Genomic DNA, 26059 nt, shown 5'->3' on the forward strand with positions numbered 1-26059 from the left:
GAAGAGAAGCGCGCCCAGGAGATGGACCTCGGGGCGCGCCAGGAGAACAGATCTCCAACGAGCACTGTCAGAAGCCGATCACCTCTGTCAGTGTCATCCCCCAGCGAGGCGGACCAGATACTGGCGCAAGCCTTGATCGCCACCCTGACAGCCTCCACCGAACGCGATCGACTTCAAGCAAAGACGCTTAGTGAGCGCGAACACTCCGCCACGGAAAGAGAGCGCCTCCACGCGCAACTCCAAGCGCAAGCCCTTAGTGAGCGCGAACACTCTGCCGTGGAACGAGAGCGCCTCCGGGCGCAACAATTAAGTGAGCGCGAACACTCTGCCATGGAACGAGAGCGCCTTCAGGCTCAACAGACGAGCGAGCGCGAACAACGAGAGCGCCTCCAGGCGCAACAAGCAAGCGAGCGCGAACACTCTGCAGCGGAGCGAGAGCGCCTTCACGCGCAACTCCAAGCGCAAGCCCTTAGTGAACGCGAACACTCTGCAACCGAACGAGAGCGCTTCCAGGCGCAACAACGGAGTGAAGACGACCGCATAAGACTGGAGGAGAGACGCCTTCAGACAGAAGAGAACATTGAAAGAGACCGCGCCAATGCACAGCGCAACGCCGCCAATGCCCAGCGCGAAGCAGAGCGCGACCGGCTGCAGGCGCAGATGATAGAACAATTGATTGCCAGGGCGACACCCCCTCTCTCCGCACAGAGCTCCCAGAGATCATCACGACAAGGGTCTAGGGCACCTTCCCCTACCCGACAAAGCGACCCGGGACCCGGCCAACAGGAGGATCCTATATACGTCTCCGACCCCCCTCCCCGACCGGTCCATACAAGACCCAGCCACCGGGAAGAACCGGCCTACGTCGCCAAGAGACTGACTAGAAGACTTCAGGACCTAGAAGAGGAAGAGGAAGAGGAGGAAAGTCAAGCCCACCAGCAGCGACGTACTCTGGACAAGGAGGCCCAGTACAGCCCAGACTTCAGCCCCGAGTCACTGCACTACAAACCCCCGACTCAACTCACGGGTGAGTTTGACGTACAGTCAGCACCGAGGAACAGCACCTGGGTACCCGGCCTCTGGTACCCACCAAGTACCAACCCACGACAACACGTACGGGGAGACTCGCCCAGGAGGCCTCTTCCCCTACGCTCACCAATGTGCCAGCCATCCATGGCATCGTACCTTGGCACACCAACGGTCCCAGACTTTACGCGCGAGGACAGAGCACAGTACACGGAATTACGGATGTGCTTGGAGACAATGATGTCCGACGTCCCCGACGAGTCGTACAAATATGCCATCCTCCTCAAGCATCTCAAGGTGCCCAGAGCGCATAATATAGCGCTGGCATATTCCAACTCAAGCACCCCATACTCCGCGGCTCTAGTGGCCCTCGACCAGCGTTATGGACGCATATGGGACTACGTGATACAAGAAATAAGAGATATCGACCGCCTCCCCCCAGCCAAAGACAATAGAGCACTGGATGACCTCTCTATCAAGGTACAATCCCTGGTAGGGATGCTGGGGTCCCAAAAGGAGAAAGGGAGATATGAACTATATGCTAACTCTAATGTGGAGCGAATACTGGAGAAGCTCCCTCTAGCCCGCCAAGAGCGCTTTTGGCGGCAGAGAGACCACCGTGATCCCGACGGCCCCGAGCCATCCCTCCTAGACCTGGCCGCCTTCCTCGCGAGGGAAGTCAGCAGCCTACGACTGGACACGTTCGTGTGGAGTGGATCTAGCCCAAGAGATGGATCTCGGAGACCTAACGATAACCGCCGGTCAGTGACCGTTATGCACCAGGCCGAGTCAGTGCCGCAGCACAAGAACCACAGCACCCCCCCGACGAAGGGGAAGTGGAAGATTGTATGCCAGTACTGTGAAAAGGAACGTTGGCTGTCTCAATGTGACACTTTCAAGAAGATGACCGCTGACGAGGTGAGTCAGTGGATCAAAGCCAACCGCCGCTGCTTCCGCTGCGCGCGCAGCCATATGGCAGCTGAGTGCCGTTTAAAGAAGAAATGCAGCAAGTGCGACGGCGCCCACTTGGAGGTCCTACACGACAGCAACAAGAATAAACCCGTACCCCCAAGCAGCTCGAGAGTGAACGTCATGTACATAGACCCTGCGAAGAGTGGGAGCTCCCGAGTGCTCTTGAAGGTGGTCCGAGTGATATTAAGCTACGAGGACAAGGTCATGGACACTTACGCCGTCCTAGACGATGGGTCAGAAAAGACTCTCCTCCTCGCATCCGCCGCAGCCCGGCTGGGTCTGCGGGGGAGCGAAGAAACAATGACAATCCGTACTATTAGAAGAGACCTGAAGACCATAAAGGGTGAAAATGTCTCCTTCACGATAGCAGCGGTCGGGCAGCCCGAGAAGCAGTATAGAATTACTAACGCCTTCACCAGCCAAGACATAGGCCTGTCACAGTACACCTACCCCATCCCAAAGCTGATGGAAAAATACGTGCACATACGTCAACTACCTATACCGCTCATCGACGGCGCCACCCTGACCCTGCTCATAGGATCCGACCACGCACACCTCATCGTCCCAACGGACCGGGTCCACATCGGGCCCAGAGGCTGTCCAGCAGCGGTCGAGACCCGCCTAGGTTGGACACTACAAGGCCCCCTCTCCGGGTCTTCCAACCGACCAACAGCCACTCGCTGCCTCCACTCAAGGATAAATGATGAAGACACCACCCTCTTACAGCACGTCGAGAGGCTATGGACATTAGACGCGATGCCCTTTAAGAATGAAAAGAAACTTGTTCGCTCAAAGGAAGACACTTATGCCATAACCCTCCTCGAGCAGAGGACAAAGAGAGTCGAGGTCAATGGAGTGATGAGATACGCAACTCCACTCTTGAGGCGAGAGGGTATGCCCACCCTCCACACCTCAAAAGAAGCGACAGAGCGATATCTACTGAACACCGAGCGGCGTCTAGCCAAAGACCCCACTCAAGCCACTGTGTACCGCGCTGAGATTGACAAGCTGATCACAGCGGGACACATAAAGAAAATTGACATTCAAGAGGCCGACCAGACGACCGAATCATGGTACGTGCCCCACCACAAGGTCCACCACAACGGCAAGGATCGCATTGTATTCAACTGCAGCTACCAGATCAGACTACAGAATCTGAATAAAGAACTCTTGCCCGGCCCAACACTCGGCCCCTCTCTACTCTGCGTACTACTACGCTTCCGCCAAGACAAGGTGGCCATCAGCGGCGACATCAAAGGGATGTTCCTGCAGGTGCGACTAGTGGAAGAGGACAAGCCCTTGCTGCGGTTCCTATGGAGAGAGAGGATCGGGGATGAGCAACCATCCATCTACCAATGGGAGGTCCTCCCCTTCGGAACCACATGCAGCCCATGCTGTGCTACGTTCGCACTGCAAAAACATGTGACAGAAGACCCTGAAGCTGACGAGGAGGTCAGACAAAGTGTAGAGAGGAGTTTCTACGTGGACAACTGTCTGCAAAGCGTCTCGACGCCAGAAGAAGCCGAAGCCCTCCTACTCAAGCTCCGCGCCTCACTGATCAAAGGCGGCTTTGATCTCCGGCAGTGGGCCAGCAGTGACACTCAAGTTCTTTGCAGCCTCTCCCCAGAGACAAAGGCAGCAAGCAGCGAGACCTGGATGGCGACCATCCCAGGTGAAGCACAAGAAATGACATTAGGCCTAGTCTGGCGCTTCAAAACAGACTCGCTCCATTACAGATACACACCCCTGACCACGGAGCAGGGAAGGTCGACCCCTCTACCGACCACCAGACGGAGCGTATACAGAACATTCGCAAGGCAATACGACCCGCTGGGGTGTATCCTACCTTACACCACCCGGGCGAAAATGATTGTACGAGAGCTGTGGGACAAAGAACAGGGCTGGGACGACCCCATACCCGACCACCTCGCTTCCACCTGGAGAAAGTGGGAGAGAGAACTCAACTCGCTCCAAAATGTGAAGATACGCCGAAGCTACTTCCCACCCACAGTGCGGCTGGAGACGTGCCAGATGGACCTGCACGTCTTCAGCGACGCCTCAGAAGTGGCCTACGGCTCGGTGGCTTACTTGCGGGCCCGAGAGGAGGGAGGAGAAATACACACAGCCTTCATCCTGGCTCGCTCAAGGATAGCCCCCCGCAAGCAACAATCGATCCCGCGTCTAGAGCTCTGCGCAGCTCTGGTAGGCGCGCAACTCGCCACGTTAATCCAACGTGAACTCACCATCCCGGTGCAAAGAACAATCTTGTGGTCAGACTCCATGACCGTACTCAGATGGATCCAGTCCGATTCGTGTAGATACAAGGTCTTCGTGGGAGTCAGAATCACAGAGATCCAAGACTTAACAGGATCAGCGTGCTGGAGGTACGTGGACACGAAACAGAACCCAGCAGATGTCATCACACGGGGGATGTCCCTAGATGCCCTCACACGTCACAATATCTACAGTGACGGTCCTGAGTTCCTCAAGCTCCCGGAAGAAGAGTGGCCTAACCCCACCCCTCGGGAGGCTAGTCAAGAGGAGGCAGAGATCAAGAAATCTATGTTCTGTGGGTTGACGCACACACCAGTCCCCACTGACCCTAACATAGACGACTGCCCCACCTTTGAGAGTGCGCAGTTAAAGACATTCCTGTGGCACCACCCTGAGGTTCCCCCCACTACCGACATTAACGCAGCTAACTACGAAGAAGCAGAACTCCTTCTGCTACAGCGAGCCCAAAGAGACTCGTTCCCTGACGAGCTAGACTGCCTGCAGGGAACAAAGCCGGTCCCGTCAGACAGCAGACTGCTCCACTTGGCCCCCGAGCGCGACGCCCATGGCCTCATCAGGGTGGGTGGTCGTCTGAGACGGGCCCCGGACTTAACGGATGACGTCAAGTTTCCTATAGTCCTCAACAGCCGACACAAGGTCACCGAGCTCATCATAAAGAAATACGACGAGGATGTGCACCACGCTGGGGCAGAGAGAGTCTTCGCTGAGATCCGACGTCGCTATTGGATACTGAACGGAAGAGAAGCAGTACGTCGCTTCCAGCGGACTCGACCAGACTGTCGCCAGTGGCGAGCACAGCCCAGTATACCCAGGGGGGCCGACCTGCCTCACCGCTACACCCGACCCGTGGCGAGGCTGATAGAATTGCCAAGGCTCCCTGACTCCCTTGATGACGATCATGACCCACTGACTTTGTAGATTGCCCTACTCCCCACAGACATTGAGTAGTTGACAGGACTATTAATCTGTCTTCCTTTTAACTAATTAGGTGCGGACTAATTAGGAGGCGGCTGTTGTGAAGGGCCAGATTAAACTGAATATATGTATCGTTTGATATACCTTGTATATTATTTATATATATACACGGAATATCCCTTTACCTGCGTACAAACCAGAGTAATATTCGCTCTCCTATTGGACAGCGACCCCAGGCGCCAAGGACCAAGCCCCCAACGGCAAGTTCAAAGGCAACTCCGGGCATGTCAGTACATGCCCAGAGTCTGCGTAGTAATACGAGACAAGAACTGAGGTTGGGACTAGATATTCACTTACGTATAAATACGGCGCAGGTGTAAACGGCAGTACCTTACCAAAACCTAGTAAAGCCTTCACCACGAGTCAACGTGCAGTGAAGTGAGCAACTTTGCATCTAAATAGAGCATTGAGAACCGCGTGCGAATAGAATGTTAAAGTGTCAGAGTTTAACGCAGTAACGTTGAGTTCGACTTAATCTAATGTGAAGTAATAGTCGATCATTTATTGTATATCGTGCGGCTACAGTTCTTCCGTGACCAGCATTACCATCGGTTCGTCGTGTATTTAGCTAGTGCACTTATCCAGGCTGTGCGGCCTAAATCCGTGCCCACACCCGAGGAGTCCTAGGCGAGAACCGTTGGATATGTACACAGGAGAATCGGCACCGGCGAATGCAGAACCATTTCTGGTTGGATTATATTGCTTTGGGACCGTGACCACCGGAGAAGAGCACCGTTGATTCCACTGTCGTTTGGGATTTAACCTCGTGAGGATCACCACTCGGTCCCGCCTCGTGGAAGGGGCTGGCTAGCTGTCGTCAATGCTATCGAGCATATTGGATTACAACTATTGCTTTTGTCTGCTGATCAAGGGAGTACAAGCACTGGCTCCTGTATCTGGAGCCTCTTTATTCCTCGTTGACTCAGACTGGGTACCCGAACATTCCTCTACCCCTCCCGGCTTTACACCCCGGAGGGAACCCAGTGTCTCCAGTTGGTACCGGTGTGGCCCATATAATTGCTATACCACAGGTGGCGTCAGCTTAGACCCATCATAGTATTCCTACTATTCTCATTGACTTATGCTCTTGACTGACTTTACGTATGTTCTTCACCATACAAGCGCGACTCTAATTCTCAATCTGTAACCTAACGTTGCTTAATAATAATAAATAACCCTCCAATATAATTTATGTGTCAATGCCGTATTCTTGTGTGGGTGTTCACCATCAATATTTGATGTACTGTTTGGCCAGTAATTAAAGTACATAACTAGTAGTGGTTTAATATATCACAATCTTTAATACAGTCAGGGTTTTGTAACCCCTCAGTTACAATAAGAGTAGGGCTCTTTGAGGGAAAACTGTTTCCCTACTCTTATACTTTCATGGATTACAATTCTTTTTTTAACTACCACACTACCAAATGGTTAACCCTTTCACTGCGACAATACAGAAGGTTAACCCGTTCACTGCCACACGACAAAGGGTTAACCCTTTCACAACCACACTACAGACATCTGCGCCTACACTATAGTGTGGGACTCACCTGCTACTGAGATGATGAAGGAGGCGTCCATGGCATTGATGCCCAGCGTCCTGGCACGGGCTGACAGGTGGAAGTAGGGGATGAAGTAAGCCAGCTGACTGAAGACCAGAGACCAGGTGTAGATGCAGAAGAAAGGGTCCTTCAACAGGGAGAAGTCCAGCACTTTGGCCTGTCCGGCAGGCGCCTCGCTGGGCATGCTGGCGTGGGATGGAAGCTTGGCGATGGCAGACACGTTAATGCTGCCGTTGTGCTCTGTGGAGGTGGAGCTATCCGGGCTCCTGGGTTTACCTGTGTTCAGGTCATGGTGGGGCTCGTGGCCATTCACACCATTCAGGATTAGCCTGTTCTGTTCAGGAAGTATTGATTGGCCCTGGGTACTCTGGTCCACTGGGTCCTCAGGGTCCCAGTTATGGGGAGTGCACGGGAATGAGTCTGATTTGGAGATTCCATTGGATATGTGAGAGGAGCCATTCCCATTGAGGCAGCTCTTAGGGTGCTCCTTCTCTGACGAACTCTTGAGGGAGGCAGCCGGGCTCTTCTGGATGGAGGGGGAGGCAGGGGGCAACGCAGCGGGCTTCACGTGGAGGGGCCGCAGAAGCATGCCAGAGGCCACCAGGTTCAACATGAGGCCTCCCAGGATCAGCAAGGCTCCTGAGGAAAACAAAATGGAGTCCCTTCAGTCTACACACCACAGTACCAAACCTTACACCAGGGTTCTCAAACTTTCTTATACCACGACCGCATTTTATTTAGGATTTTCTTTGGGGACCCCACACTTAATCGTGTAATTTCAACGTGTAATTAAGGAATATCAAAATAAAAGCACACCTTGTTGAACTTGATCATATTTTATTTTATATAATCTTATTTTTTTGCTTGCCAATGTGCCTACTGTCACCTACCCACCAAGACTCTTCAACTCATTCAAAACGCAGCGGCCCGCCTGATCTCAAACCTACCGAAGTCGGCCCATGTCACCCCACTTCTTAGGGACCTGCACTGGCTCCCCATTGCTGCACGTATCCACTTCAAGGCCCCCGACCTAGCATACCGTGCGGCAAAGGGAACCGCTCCCGCCTACCTCCGGTCAATGGTCTCTAACTACACACCCTCAAAGGGGGCACTCGTTTATTTTATTCATCATTGTTTTAATATCAGGACAACAACTTGACTGGAACCAGAGAGGAGCCTACATACATTAAGCACAATCAAAATCCAAAATATCCAAAATATCGAGAAATAAGGAAAGTGTAATTTCTTGGCAAAAACAAAAGTTTAGTAGTAGTAGTAGTAGTAGTAGTAGTCGTTTATTCAGTCAGCATCTCACACAATACAATATGCACCATCATTTAACAATATTTAATTTTACAGTGACTGAAAAGGTACAGACTGAAGCATAATGCTTATATATGCCTGTCCTATATTCTTAACAAAAATTAAGACTCAAACAGTATTCTAAAAGAAAATAGCAAAAAAAACAGTATTATTTACCCTTGTAGTTTTCAAAAATAGCTTTACAAACCATTTTCTTAAAAACCAAAAGCGAATTACTCATTCTTAACTGTAGGCCTATATCAGCTTTGTTCCACAAGTTAACCCCAATAATAGAAATACACCTCCTTTTAATCCCTTTCTTAGCTTTTTGAACAGTAAATTTACAAATATCTCTCAAATCATATTTTCTTTCATGTATTGAAAAAAAACTTAAAATATTTCTTGGCAAAAACAAAAGTTTGCAATGTTTAATTTACACTTTCAAAGGCACCGGAAGTAAGGGTTCCAAGTGGCCATTGTCTCCCCCACTTTTTAAGTCACTAATCACTGTATCCCTGCAAACAGGGCCACTGCAAGGGGCGTGCGAGAGGTGCGGTCGCACAGGGACTCGCACCTAAGGGCCTTGCGGGAGAAAAAATAAAAATATATTATCTTTTAATTTTTTATTTTATATATAAAAATAAAAATAAATATAATGTTAACAATCACTTTCCATCACAGACCTAAAATCTAGTTTTGCTTACATCCATGCTTATATATTTCACATTAGACACCTGCCTCACTACAGCAAATACATTTACGTTCTTAATGTATTGCACTTCTGCACGCTTCCCGGGTTAATCTCCACTATCTGTAAGCCTACGTAAATATATATATATTTTTTTAAACTTGAACTAGCCTATCACAAGCGACAAATTCTGTTTCCTAATGATTGATTGGCTATTGTGTCATGTGAGCACGCTGCACACAGAGGTATTAGTTCATACTAACGTGCATCCATTTCAGATAGCGCTCTAGTCTAGCCTCTATCTATATGAGAGATACCATTGAACGATGAAGCGTCGAAAAATTACAGATTTCTTCGGGTCAAAGTTAACGTCTACCACCGTCACCTCCAGCGGCAGCCAACGATGAGCTCTCTGAGGAACCAGCAGTACTAGAAGAATTTCCAATTCCAGCGTTAGCCTCACCCCAGCGGGACCACCAGCGACAAAGAGTCAGTGCACCTGTCGCGGCTGCTGCTAGTGTTAGCAGCACAGTTAGCCCCTCTGCTGCTACCATTACAAGCCTCGCAGACGTCCACTGTTCCAGTGAGTGCTGCAGGGATCTCTCAAAGTCGAACCAACCAGACGACCCCGCTGTTCTCCCAGGTACAAAACGGATATGGGCATCGCTTTAGATGGTAATGATCCCCAGCAACCTTTACAAGCTATTGCAATTGCGAGCCCAGGACTGTCCAGAAATTGACCAATGGCTCACTGAAAATAATTACATGAGCCAGCCATGACATAATAAATGAGCTGATTCATTTAATTTCACGTTGCGTGTTAGGCCAGGCCAGGTACTTTCACCTATTCGTGATAATGCATTTTATGCATTACTAGCGGACGAGACCAGAGACATTTCAAACAAAGAACAGCTTGTGTCTCTGTTTCGCTGGGTTGATGACAGCTATGTCGTTCACGAGGATTTCATTGGATTATTTGATCAACAATGACTCAAAGGAGACTCAATGACTTGATGTGCAGCCACACACAGGGAAGCTTTGGCCAATGTGGATGTTCTCGCCGTTGCCAGTGACTTCATCCAGCACAACGAGAGACGGAGGCACTTCTTTGGGAATTAAGACGGGGTGAGTCGTGTTGACATTTTTTAATCCTATATGCAACTGGTTGGTTGACCGCCGTGTCACATATTATTTACACTTTCTAATCATACTGGCTGGTTATTAATACTATTTGATTATGCAACTGGTTGGTTGACCGCCGTGTCACATATTATTTACGCTTTCTAATCATACTGGCTGGTTATTAATACTATTTGATTATGCAACTGGTTGGTTGACCGCCGTGTCACATATTATTTACGCTTTCTAATCATACTGGCTGGTTATTAATACTATTTGATTATGCAACTGGTTGGTTGACCGCCGTGTCACATTATTTACGCTTTCTAATCATACTGGTTAAGTAATGCATAGGCAAAAATAAGTATTAATTAATTAATTAATAAAAACATTTCGCGGAGGGCCTCGCATTAAAATTTCGCACAGGGACTCGCATTTCTCCCAGACGGCACTGCCTGCAAATGCCCATTTATTGCAACACTTCAACTAGGGGTGGATGGTATAAACGGTATACGGTATAAACTGTATGAATTTGCACTACGGTATGGATTTTGACTATACCTTCATACCTTGTGACCGGTAGACTAGAGCAGCTAGTCACAGCAGTAGCAATGACGTTAGCGTTACTTGACGATTCACTCAACGTTTGCAGTGGTCGTTGCATAGTGTTTAATTGTACTGAGTTTTTCTCCACTTGCTCATGGACCTTGCCATATAGTTTGGGCATTTCAATTTGGCTAAGGAGGCTGAGAGGAGACTTGCTTTAGCGCAGCAACGGGCTAACGTTAGCCGCTAAGCTAACATTCTAACGTGACTCCGCGGCACCAGTTTCATTAGTGAGGAAAGGAAGAAGGGGGGGGGGGGGGGTTATATTGACGAGGCTTGACAACAGATGTTCAAAGATAACTTCACATTTATTGGCTATTCATTTCTTTATATCGCTTTATCCATCGGGCTGCTCTCGTTTCCAACTCTGTGTTTGACAATGACATCCTGGTGTGACATCATCAACTACGGCATCTTAGGACGCTCAAACCTCAAACTCAAACGAAACCTATTACATCACACTCTCTCGCTCTCTCTCTACGTTGTCAAACATGTACACTAAAGTTAAGTTATGTTGGAGTTTTATTGTGTTTGAGTTGTTTGAGGGAAAGAAACGCAGTCGTTTTTATTTTCACTTTGTGCCGCTTGATTTGATTGTATTTCATGAAAAAAGTGTTTTTTAAAGATGGAAGTAACTTGAGAAAATGTTTTGCATTTTTCTATTGCAGTTTTTCACAATAAATGTTCTTAAAATACCTCTGTACTATGTGAAATATGTCCTAGTAATACAAGAGTACAGTAACAGCTGCCAGTGTTTTACCCCTTCAGAAGCATTTATATAGACATTTTAAGATAAATGAATATACCGTGATATATACCGTTACCGTCTATGCTTCAAATGATAACGTGATATAATTTTTAGACCATACCGTCCAGCTCTAACTTCAACCATTCCTGTCCACACACCAATACAATTGTTTCAATGCTATATGTTATGAGCCGTTAACCTAGCTGAACTAATGTTAGCTAGACTGCATGCTTCTGCAAACATGTCAAAAGAACCAGTGCATAAGAAAGTAAAATACAAACAAGACTGAACTTCAAAGTTAAATCCCTGACGTCCACAACTCAGTTAGGAGCCTGGGCCCTCATTCATCAACGTGGCGTAGAAAATGTTCTATTTCCACATGTAAGCACAGAATTTAGAATCAGTGCACGCACAAAAAAAACGGGATTTACCACACGTGCGTACGCAGGTTCTACGCACACCTGTCATGATAAATATCACCTTGGCCCTGCGCCGAGGCTCGTGCACACTTTCACGTATTTGCATACCAAAACCGCCCCGATTAACCATATATGGTAATGACACCCCCATGAAATGTGGAAGAATGGACTAAACCGAGGGAAGCGTGTTATGAGACAGGCTGACAGACGTGTACACGTACGGTGATGTCGGATATGATATCTATTAACCATTGCTGCCTGGGCAGCGCAAACACTAATAAAGACCGTGCTGGAATATGACTGCCTTTTTCCGTTTTGTTTGATTAATACCCAGGGATTAAAGTTCTCCTCAATTTTATTCCAAATCGCGACGGATTTTCCGTCAATTTTCTACCTGCTGCATATGATTTCTAGAGTCATACAATCTATTTTGATGTCAGTATTGGGTAGCCTATATAAACAATAATACGAGAGCATATACAAGAACAATGAATCTCACTGCCAATGATGTAGCCTATACGCCATGTGTAGCCTGCCTATATGTGATCAATACAAACTTGAACTTGAATTCCATCATGTCTGTGTGCGGGTCACTGCGGGAACTCACAAGGCTGTTGTCACAATGTAAATAAGAACGTGCACTGAAAAGTTACAGTATGTAGTTGGTTGATTATTTGTATGACAGTCAGTAAACCCTTGCAAAAAGTATCCGTTTTATTTAATGGATTGAAAACATTCAGCATCGCCTTCCTCCCGGCATGCAGCAACAACATGTATCAGGCAAATGCGCATCGCAACATTGACTTAGTGGAATCCCTTTCTATTCACATAACTGCATTTGTGATGGAGCTTTGACAGCTACAGTAACAGTCTATTGCTCGATCCATCTCCAATATCACGATGGACGGTGGCAAAGACCCGAGGGTGGAGAGGATCTTGAATGAATTCCATCATCATATTTATATGTTGTGTGTCTGTCCACTATGTCTGTTACTTTGTTATCCCCCCCCCCTATCTATGTAAAGCGACCTTGGGTCTCTTGAAAGGCGCTATATAAAATGAAGCTATTATTATTATTGTTATTATTATTATTATTATCACATCTGAGCGGGAGCTCACAAATAGACTGTTAGTCTCAGTGAAGTTTCAACGGAGGTCATCTATTCTAACCAACAAATTGAAGTAGAAAGCATTTCGTGACCAATCTTATTTGGAAACATGACACACAAAATACTTCGCTTTTTATTTGAAACAATATTTAATCGCGTTTGGAGGTTGGTGTTTTGCGTCTGCCCCCCCGTGCCAAACAAGCAGGCCAACCTCTTGTTCGCGTGTGAGCCCGTTATAATTACACTACTGTCGCTATTTTATAATGAACTATAATGAATTACGGGTCATACAGAAGTTGAACACTAATGCACGGAAGCTTATTTCCGCCTTGAAACTAATGCAGAACTGAGGAGCGCTTATGCCGTAGTAACGATATTCTAACACTGGGCGTCAGCTAAGTGTGCTCCGAGCTGTGCGTACACATAAGCACGAAGTCAAGTTCAAGTTGAAATTGATGAATCCCACTCTTTGCTTAGAAATGGTCGTACGCACAGGTTAAGCACATATCTGTGCGTAAGACACGTTGATGAATGAGGGCCCTGGCCCTTCACCCCTAGAACAAGCCTGGCCCTTCACTCCTAGAACCACCCTGGCCCTTCACTCCTAGAACCAGCCTGGCCCTTCAGTCCTATAACCAGCCTGGCCCGTCAACCCTAGAACCAGTGCAGCCAGAAGAACCCCATAGCAGCATCTCTATGCCGCTAAGACTGTTGATACTGCCGGCATTGAACGTGCATGGAGGGTTCTTGTCGGGACATAGAGACGGGTAAAGCTGCACAGCTAATTATAGACAAAAAGGAGACGGCTAGATCGTTTGGCCAAAGAGAAAGGTACTTCAATGCAGAATGGTATAAAAATAGAGAGTGGTTAATTATTAGCAAAAATTACAAACATTAATTTATAATAATGGCTGAGAATTTCATAGATACCCATGATAAACAGGAAATAATGATAAGCATCATCAAGCAACATTGAGAGCCGAAAATCAAATTCCCATTGGGTGTAGTGGGTTGAAGGGAGCGTTATAGGACCTGCACGTCAGATAGGGGGGCTGGGTTGAGAACCACTGAGGGTTGACTTCAGTCAGTCAACAAGTAGGTTGTCAAGGCCTTTGTTGAGTAGAAGTTTTTTTTGGGGCTTTTCATACAATAGATCACAGCATATTAGTGAGAAAACTGGAGAAGTATGGGATACGAGGTATAGCTAACTCTTGGCTGAAGAGCTACTTGGAAAACAGACAGCAATGTGAGCAAATTAATGACACTGTGTCAGGATTTAGGAAGGTCACCATGGAGTACCCCAGGGATCTGTGATCTTTTTATACTTTATATTAATGATATGTGCAATGTTGCTGAACTGTTAAAGTTTGTTATTTTATATTGCTCAGGAAGTAATTTAAAGGAACTTTTGTTTGATATTGAAAGAGCTTGAAATTCTCAACTTGGTTTGATGTTAATAAATTGGCTCTCAATATTAAGAAAACTAAAAACTACATTTTCAGTCACTATAAAATCAAATATTGTTAAATGATTGTGCATATTGTATTGTGTGAGATGATGACTGAATATACTACTACTACTACTACTACTACTACTACTACTACTACTACTACTACTACTACTACTACTACTACTACTAGTTATTTCCTGGATAATAGTAAGCACATCTCCGGAATTAAAATAATACTAACAGTTTTTGAAATTTGTAGAATTAATTGGAAATCGTTCCTGTGGACTGAAAGCCAACCCAGTGGTATTTAGCTGTAGTGTGCCTGCTGACACAGACACACACGCATACTCACAAAAGTACATGTACTGTACCCACACATGTGCTCATGCGTGTGCGTGTGTGTGCGTGTGTGTGTGTGTGTGTGTGTGTGTGTGTGTGTGTGTGTGTGTGTGTGTGTGTGTGTGTGTGTGTGTGTGTGTGTGTGTGTGTGGGGGGGGGGGGGGGGGGGGGGGGGATGGCCAGGAACCACAACGGGAGTCCCCTCTAATCCTGCCCAACCCTAGACGTCCCGTCTCTGGGGTTTGTGTGCCTATCTCTGTGTGCGTTGAGGACCGCCCGAATAACAACCCATAAGTCAAACAGCTGAAAACATTCTGAATGCTGCAACAATTGGATTATCAAACTACCCTTGATGCATCGACATACTCATTCAATAGATTTAGATTTTAGTTCATTTTATATCAGTCCACTGCATAAAAGACAGAGAATCTGATAATTATACAGAAACAGAATTACCCGCAGATGTCCTATGTTCTGGTTGCAGTTTTTCTGTCCGTTTTGGATTGTGGTGGTGTGATTTATTGGTATGCATCTACAGTACTTCCAGCCTTAAGTCCTTGGATTCTGTATATTCTGCGCTTAGATCTATTACTGGTGATCCTTATGGTAGGGGAGAGTTGGGTAAAATGAGCCAGCGGGTAAGTTGACCCACCCCCTGTATCTAAGGAAACATACACAGTTGTTGTCATTTGACCACTAATTTAGAAGGAATCCTTAATTTCACCCAGGCTTTGATTGAGGGGAACACATTGTAAAAGTGGTGAGCACATTGTTATTTAATTTTTTCACTTAAAAGTAAATGTTTACATCTACAGTCACAAGCCAAAGACGTGTTAATCCACACCTTATCATGCAGGCAAAAGCCTCAGTCACCAAAAACACAAATCCACGATCCTCAAGTATTTCCATCACAGCGGCACATCGCCGGGCCGTGTTCCAACATCAATCAAATAGGGAAATACTTGAGGACTGTGGATTACAGTTTTTGGTGACTGAAGCTTTTTCCTACATGTTAAGGTTTGGATCGACACGGGATCTGGTGAGTAAGCTAATGGCATCATGATGGCAATTATGATTAATTGAAAATGGGGGACACTGATGTAAACAAGACGAAAGTATTTCTCTGGTCTGCATCCCCTTAACAATTGTGTGTATTGAGCTGTACTGTATTGTACCCATTCTGCAATTCTACATACGGTTAACCCTTTCACTACCACACTACAGACGGTTCTGTAGTGTGGTAGTGAAAGGGTCAACCATTTGTCATGTGGCAGTGAATGGGTTAACCTTCTGTATTGTCGCATTGAAAGGGTTAACCCTTTGGTAGTGTGGTACTGAAAGGGTTAAAAGGCAGGTAAGGAGGTGTCATTTATGGATATTGGCTTATTATAGATTTCAGTTTTACAGATTTAAATGACATATACTGGTATTCAGGTTCAATTCATTATTCAACCACAATAGTTTGTAAGATTAGCAATTCTAGGCTAAACCGGTCTTGAATGAAAGAACGAAGTAGAATAGCCAACACACACACGAAACATCTCTCACCTCAGCTTTCGCTGGTCTCACAGAAAAGCAATTATTTCCGGGGCTTTGATTTCAGAGTAGCCTAAATTAATTAAAATAATGATGAATTTGCAAGCTAATAATACCTTTCAATTACTTATTCACCCACAAGTGTTTGTCAGATTAGCAATTCTAGGTTAAACCGTTCTGGACTTGGAGAACTAAGTGGAACACACATACACTCACTCACACATGCACACAAAACCTTGGCATCTCTTTCTCTACTGCAACTTTCACCTATCTTGCACAAAACCAATCATTTACATGGTTTTGATTTCAGAGTAGGTATAAATTCAGTTGATAAAGTAGAATTGGGTGCAACCAAATAATACAGAATGAAAACAGATGACTGATGAGATTTTACATTTACATTTAATACACAGGGACGACAGTGAGGTAGAGCAGTCGTCTGGCAATCCGGAGGTTCCCGGTTCGATTCCTGCTCCTCCCGGGCAGCGTGTCGATGTGTCCTTGAGCAAGACACTTAACCCCTAATTGCTCCCGATGAGCAGGTTGGCACCTTGCATGGTTTCCTCCGCCGTCGGTGTGTGAATATGTGAGTGAATGTGTGAGTGAATGGGTAAAAATGTGAGTAACAAATTGTAAAGCGCTTTGGATAAAAGCGCTATATAAAAAATCAGCCATTTACCATTTACATTTACATTTTGTCATTTAGCTGACGCTTTTATCCAAAGCGACTTACAAGTTTGGTACGACAAGTCAGTAGGAAGTGTACAACTCTATCAGCTGAGTAACAACAATGTTCATCAAAGTGTTCAGACTTGAGTGCTACAGTGTTGAGTGTAAGTTAGTACATTAGGAAGAGTGCATGACAATATGAAGGTTATTTTTATTAAAATTTTATTTTTCAGATATTGATTGAATAAGTGTGTCTTTAGTCAACGGCGAAAGATTGGTCGGGTTTCGGCTGTCCTAACTGTGGTGGGAAGTTCGTTCCACCATTGTGGGGCAAGGACCGAGCATCTTCTCTTTGATGACCCTCCCGGAGCTCGGATAGGAGTGGGTCTGAGGCGGCCAGAAGATGCAGAGCGTAGAGGTCTTGAGGGTGTGTAGTTAGAGACCATTGACTGGAGGTAGGTGGGAGCCGTTCCCTTTGCCGCACGATATGCCAGGTTGAGGGCCTTGAAGATTTGTGGGGCAATGGGGAGCCAGTGCAGGTCCCTAAGAAGTGGGGTGACATGGGCTGACTTTGGTAGGTTTGAGATCAGGCGGGTGGCTGCGTTCTGAATGAGTTGAAGAGGCTTGGTGGCAGTGGTCGGAAGGCCAGCAAGCAGTGCATTACAGTAGTCGAGGCAGGAGATGACTGTTGATTGGACGAGGAGTTGGGTGGCTTCTTTTGTCAGGAAGGGGCGGATCGTTCTGACGTTGCTCAGGAGGAATCTTCAGGTTCTGGTTGTTGCTGCGATGTGAGCAGAGAAGTTCAGCTGGTCGTCAAGGACAACACCAAGGTTTAAAAGCAAAAGTAAATAAAAACACAATGTACGGCTGAAGGCTAAATACTGGGTCTCCCTCCAATGGCCCCGGAAATGTGTTCACTAAAAACACGATGCAGGTGCAGATAACGCTCTGTGCGTTTGCTTGAAAAGTCGAGACATTTGTATTGCCGCTCAATGAGACGGTGGTGCATTTGTTTATTTGGATCCCCATTAGTTCTTACCAAGGCAACAACTACTGATTCGTAGCGCAGGCGAGCTGAAGAGGCAGTGGGCCAAAATTGATTGATAAGCAAATTCAGTCTGGGGGACAGCGGGGGCCTTGAGTTTGACACAATGTGCGCTAGATGGTCTGTTACACAGCACCATCTGGGAAGGCCGGCACTACGGATTCTCGCGTGATATTGTGAAGCCGTGCAACGTTAGAATAGATAGCCTTACTTGTGTGTGGCTCGACTTACCCTTTGGCTAAGATCAATTTACCCCCTAACCTGGTACGTTTTAATAAGAAGTCATATTTCTTATCATCTACATTTGTAGTAAAAATACCAAAATATGGGTAGATGTACTTTCCGTCTCATCTTTCATTGCAGAGAGAGTAATTTTATGTAAACATTGGCTCGTCTTACCCCACCCTCCCCTACGCATCATTGTATCCCGTATGAACGGTTTGGCTGGGACACGTGATAGGCACTGGTGTTTGTTTATATACAAAGCCCTCATTGGGAGTTTGCCATCATACATCACTACTATGCAGGAATGAGCGGCTGGTTCGAATCATACACACTCACTCATACACAATTCTAAATATGCTTTTGTTTTTCTGCCCTAAATACATGGAATTTATTTGTGCGTTTGTGCATTGTGCATATTCAACATCACTGTAAATGAGGGTCACCCTCGGTTGTTTGAGTTAAAACAAAGGTTTGAAATGAAAAGTATTTTTGTGTATTTCGAAAATCAATTATTACTGCAGAATCACAATGGAATGGAATTACGATTCTTACATTAAATTGATTATTTCTCCCACACCCCTACCACCCCCACTCCCAATGACAAGACCAATCCCACTTACCTTTCCAACCGTATTGCTCCAGGAGCAGTTGCGTGAATGGAGCCAGGGCAAAGGTCAAGCCCATTCCAGAGCGTCCGATCGCATACGCTGTCGCTAACCTCTTTCGGAAGTACAGCGCGGTGACAACCGAAAAGCATTGGTATAGAAGAGCAAAACCGATGCCTGAGTGACGGAAAGAAAGTTATGGTCAACATGGAGCACATTGTCTGGGCTGTAGAAAGACAACAGGACAGCAATGAAAGAGAGTGTAGCTTGCTCTCTATCTATCTTGTATTCATATTGACCTCCAGACCCATATTGAGCTTTATACACTGTTGGAAAGAGGACAACAACAACAACAACTCTCTTGCAATACCTTTATTATTGTATACTTTATAATTACCTCCTAATATCTATGTTGTCAAATAATGTTGTTGAGAAATTGCTTTCGAAGTAACACAGACTAATACATTGGAACAAGGTCATTATAAATGTAAAGTGTACAATAGTCTCCAGATTAAAACGCACATGATGTCACTGCCTCAGACCTACTGTAGTGACTTTTGCATTGCAAACGCTTCAAGGACAGAACTCAACCCAGTCCTTTACCAGCTGTACTTACACTGATCACTACAGGACAGCTGTTTCAATCGCAAATCGCTGGTGGTCGTTGGTACAAATAACACCCAGTAGTCGAACAACGAGTGGCACCATTCATGTTTCTACACTAAAAGATGCATTTTGGAACTGGAGACTACTACTATACCACCTATAATATTTGTATTCCGAATTCATCAGTAACACAAACAGATTACGAAAGCACCACTTTGTTCTAGTGACAGGAGATGAAGATGCCAAAACAGCCAGAAATCGACTTTTTGAAGAAAAACATGGACAAATTCTTTGCAAATGAGCCATTTCAACTTCTAACCAAAAGCGTTGTGACAGGCTAGGCCTATAGTCTCTGGTGTGTGTTGTGACAGGCCGGGCCTATAGTCTCTGGTGTGTGTTGTGACAGGCCAGGCCTATAGTCTCTGGTGTGTGTTGTGACAGGCCGGGCCTATAGTCTCTGGTGTGTGTTGTGACAGGCCAGGCCTATAGTCTCTGGTGTGTGTTGTGACAGGCCAGGCCTATAGTCTCTGGTGTAATTTGTGACAGGCCAGGCCTATAGTCTCTGGTGTGTGTTGTGACAGGCCAGGCCTATAGTCTCTGGTGTGTGTTGTGACAGGCCGGGCCTATAGTCTCTGGTGTGTGTTGTGACAGGCCAGGCCTATAGTCTCTGGTGTGTGTTGTGACAGGCCGGGCCTATAGTCTCTGGTGTGTGTTGTGACAGGCCAGGCCTATAGTCTCTGGTGTGTGTTGTGACAGGCCGGGCCTATAGTCTCTGGTGTGTGTTGTGACAGGCCAGGCCTATAGTCTCTGGTGTGTGTTGTGACAGGCCGGGCCTATAGTCTCTGGTGTGTGTTGTGACAGGCCAGGCCTATAGTCTCTGGTGTGTGTTGTGACAGGCCAGGCCTATAGTCTCTGGTGTGTGTTGTGACAGGCCGGGCCTATAGTCTCTGGTGTGTGTTGTGACAGGCCGGGCCTATAGTCTCTGGTGTGTGTTGTGACAGGCCAGGCCTATAGTCTCTGGTGTGTGTTGTGACAGGCCGGGCCTATAGTCTCTGGTGTGTGTTGTGACAGGCCAGGCCTATAGTCTCTGGTGTGTGTTGTGACAGGCCGGGCCTATAGTCTCTGGTGTGTGTTGTGACAGGCCAGGCCTATAGTCTCTGGTGTGTGTTGTGACAGGCCAGGCCTATAGTCTCTGGTGTGTGTTGTGACAGGCCAGGCCTATAGTCTCTGGTGTGTGTTGTGACAGGCCGGGCCTATAGTCTCTGGTGTGTGTTGTGACAGGCCGGGCCTATAATCTCTGGTGTGTGTTGTGACAGACCGGGCCTATAGTCTCTGGTGTGTGTTGTGACAGGCCGGGCCTATAGTCTCTGGTGTGTGTTGTGACAGGCCGGGCCTATAGTCTCTGGTGTGTGTTGTGACAGACTAGGCCTATAGTCCCTGGTGTAATTTGTGACAGACCGGGCCTATAGTCTCTGGTGTGTGTTGTGACAGGCCAGGCCTATAGTCTCTGGTGTGTGTTGTGACAGACTAGGCCTATAGTCCCTGGTGTAATTTGTGACAGACCGGGCCTATAGTCTCTGGTGTGTGTTGTGACAGGCCGGGCCTATAGTCTCTGGCCTATTTGATGAGGGTCACCAGGTCGCGACCAAGGTCACGACCCAACCTACGTCCTCTCTCCACCTGCTCTGAGGAATGAGGCGTTGTAGCTGAGCGGTGTGGTGTGATGGAAGATAGCAGTACACAAACTGGTTTAACTCCACCCTGCCCTACCAAGAGACTGACTCTCTACAGACTCATCTCCTGTAGAGTGTTTAGTTGTTTGAGGTCTAGTCTACATCTGGAGCTAAGCTGTTTTCATCAGCAGATCATATTTCCACTCACCAACCACCACTCCCATGCTGACGTACAGGAACACCACGCTGGTGGCGAAGACACTCAAAAGGAAGCCTCCGCTAACCAACACAGCCCCGGCGATGGAGGTCACCCTGGTCCCAAGCTTGGCACAAGCCACGGAGGCCAGCGGCGCTACAGAAACGACAGGAAGAAGGAGCCTTTAATGAAATAGGATCTCAAATGGATTTTTCTTTCGTCGTCTCTGGCATATGAAGGAATAGTTTCAGGTTTCAACCGGCGTATTTGATTTGGTAGGAGCTGGGAGTCCCTTCAGTCCAACAACACTAGTTTGGTTCTTTAGACGTCTGAAGCGGAAATGGTCAGCGATGCTAGTGTAAGTACAGTACATATATAAGGGGTATACATACCCTCATCTCGCACCTTGTTGCCCATACTGTATGTGCATGTCCAGAGTTAACTACTGTATATTGTATATCGTTTACACTGCCTTTTTATTCTATTTTTATTTTTACTTCTCCACTGTACTGCAACATCACCTCCTGGTTTGGGAATAGCACTGCACAAGACCGTAGCAGACTACAAAGAGTGACACGTTCAGCCGAACGCACAATTGGAGGGGGGCTTCCCACCCTCCAGAACAGGGGTGGCCAACCTTTTTTGAACCAAGATCTACTTTTTTATTTACCACCTAGCCCGAGAGCTACCAGCCAAAATTGTATATTGTAAGCAGTCATTTGAGGCTTTATAAAAGCAGCATAATGAACACAAATCTGTCAGTGACGAGTCCGACCTCATCTTAAATAACAAACAGCATTGCTTGTTGTAGTTAACAAGGAGAGGAAGAGTTGATTTAGCAAAAAAATTATCAAATTTTATTAATCAAGATCTACTTGAAATCAGCCCGCGATCTACCTGTCGATCGTGATCGACTGGTTGGGCACCACTGCTCCAGAACATTTACAACAAGCGGCGCAGGGGGAAGGCTAAGAGAATCATCAAGGACTCCAGCCACCCGAACAACTGCCTCTTTGAACTGCTGCGGTCAGGCAAGCGATACCGGAGTCTTAAGGCGAGCACAGAAAGACTCAGAAGAAGCTTCTATCCCCAGGCCATCAGGCTGCTAAACGAACAATAAACACTATGCAACAACCATCAAATGCACACAGCACACACACCCACACGCACACACTCACTTAAACAAACAACACACTGCAGCACCCACTCTCCACACTTTAGATCACACAAACACACTTTATATTTATTGATAAAGGATTTGCACTACAACTCGTACACCTACTGTAAATTGTACCTAAATTGCACCTCATCCCATTTCTGCCTTGCACTATATAGTATTGTATATTAGTACACTGCATAGTATTGTATATTATATGGTAACTCAGTTACGTCTATTCTGCATCGAACATTGTACATATGTCTATACTGAACACTGTGACCTAATTTTTTTACTTCTAATTTACATGCTATACTATGTTATTTTATTTCATACTTATCTTGTCTTGCACAGTCTCTGGATCGTAACAGTAAGAAGCATTTTGTATAAAAGTATTATGTACTTCTGTATGACAACTATTAAAGAAACTTGAAACTACTATAATTCTGTGGCCTGTATGTCTTCTACTACCTGTACCTCCCCTCCCCCTCCCCCAATGCTGCTATGATGCCTGCATTTCCCCAAGGGCTTCAATAAAGGTATATATTATCTTATCTTAAAGAGACATTGGGATGTAAAGGCGGTCATTCTATTCTCTAGTTTGTTGTCGTGTTTATATTCATCACATCAATACCAATATAACAAAACTATTATCAATAGGATAATTGTACCAATACAAAAAAACTTTTTTTTGTATCTAATAATAATACATAACAAAATAATTAATACATTGTTATTATTAGTAGTATCCCCCCCCCCCCTCTTTGTGTGGACTTCCTCCCCTCCCTCCCCCTCTCATATCTCACATATACCTTCTGTAACTGCATACAACTCATCCTAAAAACAAATAGAAAGACTATATACTACTTTATAACTTTACATAACTATAAATATAAACTATGTAATATATATACTTATATAAATGTTTCAGGTTTTACCCTATCTTATCCTAACATGGTCTTGACTAAAACAAATGTCTCTAACCTCATTAATATTTGTATGCAATGAAAGAAATAAGGGAAATATATTTTGGAGAGACAGGTAGTTATAATTATACAATATAGAATGTAATATAAAATACCATATTCATCGTCCTAGGTGTGAAGGGTACTTAAATGGTAAATGGCTGCATTTTTATAGCACTTTTATCCAAAGCACTTTACAATTTGTTCCTCACATTTGACCCATTCACTCACACATTCACACACCGATCGGTGGAGGCAACCATGCAAGGTGCCAACCTGCTCACCGGGAGCAATTAGGGGTTAAGTGTCTTGCTCAAGGACACTTTGACAAGCTGCCCGGGAGGAGTGGGAACACTACTTAAAACAGTAAAACGTCAAGGCATCCCTTTTAATGATCAGGACTGAAGTACAGAGCGGTCTATTACAGCAACTTGCAATGGGCCTGGTCTACAAGATACACTACACCACTAAGATACCCATGTACATGTCGAAATACGTCCTAAAGGTCAGTGAATACCACGACCAGGACAACAGAGGGAGTTCCACAAATCACGTTCAACCCAGATTCGGCTCAAACAAGGGACTAAACACGTTTAGCAATTATGCCACAATAATGTGGAACGCCCTACCCACAGCCGTAAAGGAATGTGAATCCCTACCCTCCTTCAAAACCGCTCTCAAAGAGCACCTACGGGTGGCTGCAATTCGAAACTGGCCCCGGTAAATGTCACCCCCCCCCCCCCCCCCAACCCCCTCCAATGTACAGTTTGTATATTTAACTATGATCTCTCTTTCTTACACAGTACCGTATATTTGTATGTCTTGTATGTCATAAATATCATGATGAATTGAAAATGGAGGACCCTTATGTAAACAATCCTCTTAGCAGTTGTTTGTATTGAGCCATACTGTATTGTACCCATTCTGCAATCTGTTAATACGTTTTTCAATCAATCAATCAATCAATCAATCAATCAATCAATCAATCAATCTCTGTTGACCCTCTCACCTCCGGACAGACGCAGGCTAGACATGATGGAGCCAATCCAGCTGATGCTCTCCGCCGAACCTCCAAACTCGTCCTGGAACGCCACGAAGAAGATCCCAAAACTTTTCAGGGTTCCCATCACCAGGACGTTCACCTGCCGCCACACACAGGTTGGCAATGTGCACAGGCAGGCACACATGCACACATGCACGCACACACACACACACACACACACACACACACACACACACACACACACACACACACACACACACACACACACACACACACACACACACACACACACACACACACACACACACACACACACACACACACACACACACACACACACACACACACACACACACACACACACACACACACACACACACACACACACACACACACACACACACACACACACACACACACACACACACACACACACACACACACACACACACACACACACACACACACACACACAGAGCCAAAGAGTCACAGAAGGTAAGTATCATGATTGATCTGACTTTAGGGCTGAATGATATGAGTCATTGTGAAGACAGACATTACAAACATTACAGACGTCACAAATCCCAATGCTTTAACCCTTTCACTACCACACTACAGCGGGTTAACATTCTGTAGTATGGTAGTGAAAGTGTTAAGCCTCTGTAGTGTGGTAGTGAAAGGGTTAACTCGCTGTAGTGTGCTATTGAAACGGTTAACCTTCTGTAGTGTGGTAGTGAAAGGGTTAAAGTAATACGCCAGACATTACAAATCCCAATGCTTTAACCCTTTCACAACCACACTACAGCAGGTTAACGTTCTGTATTGTGGTAGTGAAAGGGTTAACCCTCTGTAGTGTGCTATTGAAACGGTTAACATTCTGTAGTGTGGTAGTGAAAGGGTTAACCCTCTGTAGTGTGCTATTGAAACGGTTAACATTCTGTAGTGTGGTAGTGAAAGGGGTAACCCTCTTGTAGTGTGCTATTGAAACGGTTAACATGCTGTAGTGTGGTAGTGAAAGGGTTAACCTTCTGTAGTGTGGTAGTGAAAGGGTTAAAGGAACACGCCAACATTATGGGAAAGGCACCTACTGTCTTCTCCAGAGTCAGACACAAAGATAGATAATGTTCCTTTAATAATATGCTACATTTCGACCCAACAAGGTTCTTTATCCTGATGGGTCGAAAAACATTGCATGTGTAAATATCGGGAGCTATAATCCAGCGTGTGGATACTCCTTTGCCTTTAAATATTGAATTATTGCCCAGGGCCCATAGTACACGTCTAATAGGATCAGTGCTGACGTCACACAACAACCTCACTATGACTTATGATGAACCAATCTGGTCTCACGATGCTTCATAAATAAAGACCCAGCTCTATCTGAGATCCAACCCGACCCAACAACTGTTTTGGATTGATTGATTGATCCGAGACCAATCAGTCATTAAGATGAAGGATCAAGCGGGACATACCAAAAAGCAGTGCAGCACAACCATCCAGCCCCACCCCCCGTCCGGAGGATCCACGTATTGGATCTCTGTCGTCTTCTCCTTCTTCTCAGTGGGCAGGGACATTTTTTTGAACAGGCTGATCTTGGCTGCCTTGGTTTCGCTGAGGAAAAAGAAAATCCAATAACTTCAAAGTAAGCCTCATAGGCTGCCTTAGCCACAAGCATTCTTCTAACTATAAGCCCAAAATCTCCTCTACAATGCAAAATATAAATGAGGCTGGGGGTGTGGCGGGTGGTGTGTGTGTTTGTTGGCGGGGGGGGGT

The 26059-nt window shown here is 46.0% G+C and overlaps 1 protein-coding gene across 1 annotated transcript in view; it reads right to left on the reverse strand.

The window, feature by feature from the left end:
* The window catches only part of slc16a4 (solute carrier family 16 member 4), a gene marked incomplete at both ends in the record, with an annotated part of 117119 nt that overhangs the window by 36454 nt on the left and 54606 nt on the right, over positions 1 to 26059 (reverse strand). Inside the window, 5 exons of the mRNA XM_084333228.1 lie at positions 6816 to 7466; positions 18703 to 18864; positions 21175 to 21318; positions 24293 to 24425; positions 25759 to 25897. Coding sequence (XP_084189354.1) covers positions 6816 to 7466; positions 18703 to 18864; positions 21175 to 21318; positions 24293 to 24425; positions 25759 to 25897 — 1229 coding nt within the window. The remainder of the gene's footprint in view (positions 1 to 6815; positions 7467 to 18702; positions 18865 to 21174; positions 21319 to 24292; positions 24426 to 25758; positions 25898 to 26059) is intronic.

The sequence above is a fragment of the Notolepis coatsorum genome (assembly GCF_963971535.1).
Source record: "Notolepis coatsorum genome assembly, chromosome: 17".
NCBI lineage: Eukaryota > Metazoa > Chordata > Actinopteri > Aulopiformes > Paralepididae > Notolepis > Notolepis coatsorum.